General features: G+C 41.8%; 1 protein-coding gene across 1 annotated transcript; it reads left to right on the top strand.

Moving 5' to 3' along the window:
- Positions 1 to 3,270: 3,270 nt before the first annotated feature.
- LOC131252518 (probable LRR receptor-like serine/threonine-protein kinase At3g47570) lies at positions 3,271 to 7,779 on the top strand. The gene is made up of 2 exons (XM_058253097.1): positions 3,271 to 5,970; positions 7,191 to 7,779. The coding sequence occupies exons 1-2, from the start codon at positions 3,294 to 3,296 to the stop codon at positions 7,592 to 7,594; spliced, it is 3,081 nt and encodes a 1,026-aa protein (XP_058109080.1). The 5' UTR covers positions 3,271 to 3,293; the 3' UTR covers positions 7,595 to 7,779.
- Positions 7,780 to 8,024: the final 245 nt, after the last annotated feature.

Here is an 8,024-nt window from a genome sequence, read left to right as displayed (position 1 = left end):
CTTTTGTCTCTAGAGGCAACACGCAACTCTGCATGTTTGGAGTCTTTTGGGACTGGTTTGGTTGGATCCGCCAGTGGATTCCTGATATAGAGCAGGTCGTGGATAGGTTCAAGGCCAAGATGGACTAGAAAAGGCCCGATTGAAGACGGAGGTGATCCGGACTGTTAGAACTTAAAAGGATGTATCTCGCAAATCAGAATGAATTATTGAAAGTACCATATATGATTTTGGGGTAGAACGAGCTACTTTAGCCACTCAGGTTACACATAACGAATTCGCAAAATACCATCAGATCAACGGTCAAATTCCCATTTTAATTTCATTTTTACTATTTATAGTAAGTATTAGTTTGATTATAAATCTTTATTCGTCGGGCTTCAGAAGTTGCGCCCAATAGGGGTGTACACCGAGTCGAGCTAGCCTCAGCTCGACTTGGCTCGGTCGGCAGGCACACCCAGCTCGTGTTCGGCTCGGCTCGGTGACCAAGCCATCATGTCCAGCTCGACTTGGCTCAATCGACAGATCGGACCAGTTCGAGCCAAGTTCGAGCTCGAGCTTTCGAGTCGAGTTCGATTCAAGTACTTACCGGCAGGCAGGGCAGGTGATGGCCGGACTGTCGAGTGGCGGCAGGAGGAGGGCGAGCAGTAGGCTGCAGACGGCCGGCCAGGGCAAGAGGAGGGTGAGTAGAGCAGGCGAGTAGCAGAGCAGAAGGCCGGGCAGGGACCACCGGAGACCGAACAGGGCAAGGCGATGGATGGGCAGGTAGCTGAGCAGGGCGACAACGAAGGGTTGGTTGTTGGGAGAGAGAGAGAGAGAGAGAGAGAGAGAGAGAGAGAGAGGATAGGAGTAGGGACTAGGGTAGTTGGTCGAGCACGACGAGTAGAGAGAGGCTCGGGTCTTTGGTTGGGCGGGCAGTTTTTTTTTTTTCAAACAAAAGGGAAAGGGTAAAGTGATTTAGGGTTTTTTTTTTTTCCTTTTTATACCATCTGACCGAGTCGATCCGAGTTGATCTGAGTCGAGCCAAGTTCGAGCTATATATCGAACCGAGTCGAGTCGAGCCGAGCTCTGGCCAACTCAAACTCATTTTTGAGCTCCAAAAACCAGCTTGAGTTGGATTGAACTTAGCTTCGAACCGAGCCAAATCGAGCTTTTTTAAGGTGAGTCGAGTGAGTTGGCTGAGCTAGCTTGGTTCGTGTACACCCCTAGCACCCAACATGAAAAGTGCTTAGAATAATTAGGAGAGTAGCATGGTGAAGCCAAATAGGACACTGACTATTTTTGGCTGAAAACCATGCACACTATTAGGAATCATGACCGTCTATAAATAATTAGTTTACTATTTATAGTAAGTCGTGATTTCTAGGAGTTTTAGTTGTAGTTTAATTCTGAAACTTCTTCTAAGGCTTAATATCCCTATTTAAAGGGTTGTAAACTCGTTTAATCATTTATCAATCAATTTATGAATTTTCTAGAATATTATTTTTATTTTCTTATTTTTTTCCTCATGGATTCGAGAAGTCTTTGTGAGGAGTCTAGAGAAGCTTTGTGGATTTGAAGTAGTTATCCTTGAGGAAGACAGTGATCGACCTCATCACGTTCATCCATGCGTCAATTGGAATCAGAGTAAGGACTCCTCTCAAACTGATGGCAAACAACAAATGTATAGATCAATATCCAGGGGTACGTTATCTTTCGGAAAGAATGAAAGCTTTCTACTGGGAGAGTTAGTTGACCATGCAAGGGTTGCAGACAATCCTCGACCGTCTTACATATATGCTGATTCCGCCCCGAGCCCAATGCGATGCTTAACCACCCGTGGTTGCTGTACAACACAACTGCGATTTTCGTAGAGCACTACCAGTGGTAAATTATAGGGTTATACTAGATGATTTAAGCTTTAACAATGAAGACCTCGATGAAGGCTTTCCCCGACGACCAATTCATGGAGGTGATCATCTAGATTATGCTGAAAGAGACTATCGAGGTAAGGTCGAACTTCGTAGTTTTAACGGTTTATTATGCATTAAAGATTTCCTCAACTGGCTAGCCGAAATAGAAAGATATTTTGATTACATAGACGTGACAGAGCATAAAAATGTGAAATTAATAGCGTTTAAATTAAAATCTGGTACTTCTGCATGGTGGGAGCAATTACAATTCTCATATGCGCGACAGAAAAAGGTGCCCCATCTCATTATGGACGCCTTCTTTGATCACGATTCCTCCCTAGTGACTATGAGTAGATATTGTTCCAGCAATACTAAAATTGCCGACAGGAGAATCGAACCATTACAGATTACACCGAATAGTTCCAGCGGTTGACAACATGAAACGATCTATCAGAAACCAAATCACAGAAGGTAGCGCGATTTATCGGTCGGTTTCGATCGAAGATTCAGGATCGAGTTCAGATGCACACAATTGAGACCGTGGATGAAGTAGTTCAGTTAGCAAGTAGAGAAAAAAGTAACCGTAAAAGGATCCATAAAATTGGATGAATGGAATGGATGAAACACATACATCATCGTGGGGCCTACGGAGCACTGACCACTAGCCGCTGGGCTGGTGTCAGGGGAGTAGCCAATCCGTTTCTGCTCGAGGAGCGTCAGTGCTCGTCTTCGCGGGTGCGGATTAGATACTGGCAAGGTTAGTAGCCAAATCACTACTGAAGTGACGTCACCAAGCTTTGTGGACCCCACCATGATGCATGTGTTGTATGCATACTATCCACCACTTGTAGAGATTATTTGATGGCATGAGAAAAAGAATGAGATAGGTTTAAAGTTCAAGCGGAAGTAGAATAGAAAACCGTGGGATCAGTCACACCCACCGTTGCAGCATTTATAGGGCCCATCCAACTTATTCATAAGTTAACATAGACAAGGATGAAGCGAAAAAAAAAAAAAAAAAACCTTGATCGGAAAATTCCGTGGCCCGTAAGAAGTTTTAAGCGGTGGATGTTCTGTCCCACTATTTTTTACGGTGGGGCCTACTTGAAGTTTAGATCTACCTAATTATTTTTCCCATGCTATAAAACGATCTCTCCGAATGGATGGACGGTACGATACCGATTTGGATACTAACCTTGTCGATATCTAATCTGCGCCCGTCTTCGCAGGACACGTCGGTCTTCGCAGGACACGTAATACAGCAGGCATATAGCTCATGTGTGGTACACCAGCCAAGCCGCTTGACTTGTCAAGTCATCAGTGAATTGTCGAGAATCCACTCAATATCTTCCATATATTTGTCACATCAGTTTGGCTTTCCTGCCTGCATTCACAAACTCTGCAATGAAGCTTCCTCCTCCAATGAGCCTATGGGCAATTTGGTCATTTCTCCTTATCTCTTCCATTCACGCTCTATGCTTCTTCGGATCTGCCGCTCACTTCTCCAACGAAACAGATCGCCTTGCTTTGCTACACTTGCAACGTCTGATAACCGACGATCCTCTCCATTCCTTGAGCTCCTGGAACCATTCTCTCCACTTCTGCCACTGGCAAGGTGTCACATGCGGTGGTCGCCGTCATCCTCAAAGGGTAACCGCCTTAAACCTCACTGGCCAGAAATTGGTGGGTCCCATATCTCCCTTCATAGGGAACCTCTCCTTCCTCAGGATAATCGATCTCTCAAACAACAGCTTCAGCGGCCCAATTCCTGAAGAGATGGGCCGTTTGTTCCGCTTGCGGCTTCTTAGTCTGTACAACAATACATTCACCGGAGAAATTCCTGCAAATCTGACCCACTGTTCTGAACTCAAAGTCCTTTTGGTTTTCCGGAACCGGCTTGCAGGGAGGATTCCAACTGAGCTCGGCTCTCTATTGAAGCTCTCCCAATTGGACCTTGGTCAGAACAGTCTTATAGGAAGCATCCCACCTTCACTTGGAAACCTTTCATTTCTCACTTACCTTTTTCTCTCAGAAAACAGTCTGGACGGCAGCATCCCAGACGACCTTGGTCGGTTGGCAAACTTAGAGAATTTTTTTATTTCTGAAAATGAAGTGTCAGGTAGGATTCCGACCCAGCTATACAATCTCTCCTCTATTATCATTTTCGACGTGGGATTGAACAGATTGCATGGAAATCTTCCTCCCAACTTAGGCCTCATTCTTCCTAATCTCCAAGAACTTTACTTCGGCCAAAACCAATTCACAGGACCCATACCAGTTTCATTATCCAATGCTTCCGGACTTGTAGTTGTTGACCTTGAAAACAATAGCTTTAGCGGATCTGTGCCCATGAATTTTGGAAGCCTCAAGGGTACTCTGTCCAAGTTACGTTTGTGGGGCAATAAACTTGGAATTGGGAAAGGTCGTGACTTGACTTTTCTTGATTCTTTGACGAATTGCAGTAGCTTACAAGTACTGGACGTAGGCATTAACCGTCTCAACGGTGCGTTGCCTGTCTCCATAGCTAATCTTTCGATCCAGCTGAGAAAACTAATTTTAGATGATAACATGATATTCGGAAGCATCCCATCTGAGATTCAGAATCTTGTCAGCTTAACAGTGTTGGGTATGGAAGATAACTTTTTAACAGGTACTATTCCCATTGGTGTTGGGAAGCTTAACAAGGTGGAACAACTTTACTTGAATACAAATGAATTATCAGGGCAAATTCCATCTTCCTTGGGCAACATCTCTCGATTGTGGCAACTCAGTTTATATGAAAACAATCTATCGGGGACCATACCTTCAACTCTTGGTAATTGCATAAACCTGCAAATCATATACCTCCACAGTAATAAGTTTAGCAGTAGCTTACCCAAACAAATTTTCAGCTTTCCATCCTTGATTGAACTTTACGTTGGAAATAATTATTTTACCGATAGTCTGCCACTGGAAGTCGGTTACTTGAAAGCTCTTGGAAAATTCAGTGTTTCTAATAACAAATTGTCAGGCGAAATTCCAAGTTCGCTGGGCAATTGTCTCAGCCTAGAGCATCTCTCGTTGGATGGAAACTTCTTTCAAGGATCAATTCCTCCAACATTTAGTACTCTAAGAGGTCTTCGATCCCTGGATCTTTCACGCAATAACCTGTCTGGGAAGATTCCAAAATATCTGGAGAAGCTTGCTCTAGAGTATCTAAATCTATCCTTCAATGATTTCGAGGGTGAATTACCAAAACAAGGGGTGTTTGGAAATGCTAGTCAAGTTTCAGTGCTTGGAAACAGTAAACTTTGTGGGAGTATTCAAGAATTAAAATTGCCACCATGCTCCAGCCAAGCTTCCAAGAAACGGGGAATGTCTCGTGCTTCAAAAGTAAAAATCTCAGTAGTTGTTGTTGTCCTCTGTCTTATTTTACTATCATCTTTCTTTGCCACTCTTTATTGGATAAGAAAGATGAGAAGGAAACCTGTTGCTGTGCCTTCTGCGGAGGATTCTTTTGTGAACGTATCTTATGCAGAACTCTTTAAAGCAACAGATGGGTTCTCCTCAGCCAATTCGGTCGGCACTGGAAGTTTTGGCACTGTATTCAAAGGAATTCTAGATCATCTTGGAACTATGGTAGCAATTAAAGTCTTCAACCTTCAACGACAAGGAGCTATGAGGAGCTTCATCGCCGAATGTGAGGCCTTGAGAAACATTAGGCATCGGAATCTTGTTAAGATCATAACTTGTTGCTCAAGCATTGATTTTAAAGGAAATGATTTTAAAGCTCTAGTTTATGAGTACATGCCTAATGGAAGTCTAGAGAAGTGGTTGCACGGAGATGGTCATGACCAGCTGGGAAGGAAATTGAAGTTTACTCAAATGCTAAACATAGCCATAGATGTGGCTTTTGCACTGGATTATCTACATAATGACTGCGAAACGTCTATCATTCATCGAGATTTAAAGCCGAGCAACATTCTTCTTGATGATGACATGACTGCTCGCGTGGGTGATTTTGGGCTGGCCAGGTTCTTATCTGAGGTTGCTCAAACTAGCTCGGTTGTAATGAAGGGATCTATTGGATACATTGCTCCAGGTAACAATCTTATCTATTTCCCTACACACACACACACACACACACACACACACACACACACCAGTACCCCGGACTCCCAGTCTATTTGCTTGTTTGAGACTGGACCTGTGACCAAACTAGGGGTCAGCGTGGTGTGCATGTAAAATCCACTAGTCAGGTTTAATTTTCTATTCTAATCTTCCAAAAATTTCCCGTATTGTATAGGTTTGGTATAATGGAACTTCTCACTGTATAGGTATGGTATTTTTATAATGGGTCCCAGCTGTTGATCGGTTTAGGTTTTTATATGCTCCACATATGACTGAGGCCTGTTCTTTACGTGGGCTCTAGCAAGTGTGTTGCCTTGGCCTAATCGTTATGCCCACCCTTGATTTTTATCGGGGCCCACTTGAGTTGCAAAACAGAGTCATTTTTTTTTTTCTCCCAATCCTTCATCTAATCTAAGTGAAAGGTCTATATGACCTGGGCTGCATATTACATCACTGGGAATGAGGTTTGCTAAGGTACAAGCACTTATGGGAGCCTATTACACACCATGCATGTGTAAAAGTTGTACATGAGTGCTATCTAATCCATGGGGTGGGCCCAGTCAAGTACTTGACGTAGAACGGATTTAGACCTGACCCGAGCCTAAATCAAAACAAAGGTACAAGGACCTGATGGATACCCAAACTCAATTTTATCTGGATCCAGGTCATAAAAACAATGACCTCAGATTTAAAGAACCCACATGCAGCAAGACTCAAAACTCGATGGCATCAAAATCTGATCGATTTTAAAGATCTACATGTAGCAAGCAGTAAGTCCCTTGCACCCCACATGAATCATATCATAGTAAAGTATATAGAATTCTTTTTTGATAACATCTTTAGTTAAGATATGTATTGCACATGAATCACACCATAATAAGGTAAAAAGAATTCTTTTCTGATAATGTACTCTTTAGTTAAAATATGTGTCACATAAAAATCATAACAATAAGCCATATGTTCACTTGATGATAGAGGTGTTGAGTTCTTTAATTCATTTGAGTAGTAGATTCTTGAATGTAGAACATTTTTGCAAGAACTTACAGGTTTATAGCACACCATTGATGTTAGAAATTTGAATACTTGTTCAAATAGAATATTCCCTTTCTCGTCTCTCTCAAAATTCAACATTTGATATTATTTCGATCTAAATGGTCACTTACATTTCAACATGAGACGTATAAATTACAGAGTATGCGATGGGCAATAAAGCATCTGCACAAGGTGATGTTTACAGCTATGGAATCCTTCTATTGGAGATGATCACTGGAAAGGGGCCAACTGATGATATGTTTAAGGACAATCTAAGCCTTCATCATTTTGCTAAGTCGGCTTTGCCTGAACAAGTAAGGGAGATTGTTGATCCACAACTGCTCGTGGAAGAAGCTGAAGTTACTCGACACAATGAAAATCATGTTGATAGAAGAAATAGAATGCATGATTGCTTGATTTCAATGGTCAAAGTCGGTGTTTTGTGCTCTGCGGAATCTCCAAGAGAACGAATGTGGATGAAAGATGTTGTTGCAGAATTGCATACAATCAAGGACCTGTATCTTGGGGTCGGGATCCACAGAGACAAACAAAATATTGGATGAAGGTTCTTCTTACCTTAGTCATTACTAAGTTATTATTGGTAGTTATGTTGAGAAAGATTTCAAAATAAAATTAGTTTGTTGAATACTTTTCTAAACAAGATATATATATATATATAGCTTTGGCAGAAGAGTGTGTTTGTATTGGCGGTGATTGTATGAAAAGGTGTATTTCTTTTTCCTTGTTTTATCTTGTATTGGACAATGGGAGATTGTATCATGAATTTAATAAGAAAAAGTCATCATCTTATTATAATTAGAAAAGTCATCATTTTAAAATGATTTTCAATCTTAAGGAACTTGTTTATTAGCTGTTGGAGTACCAACTCGCAACTTCCAACTCCCAACTTGATATTAGTCTGATTAAGCATTCATCCAATGAGTCCCATTATGGATTTGCCACAAAAAAAAAAAAAAAAAAAAAAAAAAAAAA

Source organism: Magnolia sinica, chromosome 8 (assembly GCF_029962835.1).
Source record: "Magnolia sinica isolate HGM2019 chromosome 8, MsV1, whole genome shotgun sequence".
NCBI classification, from domain to species: Eukaryota; Viridiplantae; Streptophyta; class Magnoliopsida; order Magnoliales; family Magnoliaceae; genus Magnolia; species Magnolia sinica.
This window is presented reverse-complemented; position numbering and strand designations above follow the sequence as displayed.

Excerpts from the sequence above, each read along its gene's own strand:
- LOC131252518 (XM_058253097.1), top strand. The coding sequence starts at position 3,294 with ATGAAGCTTCCTCCTCCAATGAGCCTATGGGCAATTTGGTCATTTCTC. Across the intron at positions 5,971-7,190 it reads TATTGGATACATTGCTCCAG|AGTATGCGATGGGCAATAAA; the intron begins GTAACAATCTTA and ends TATAAATTACAG.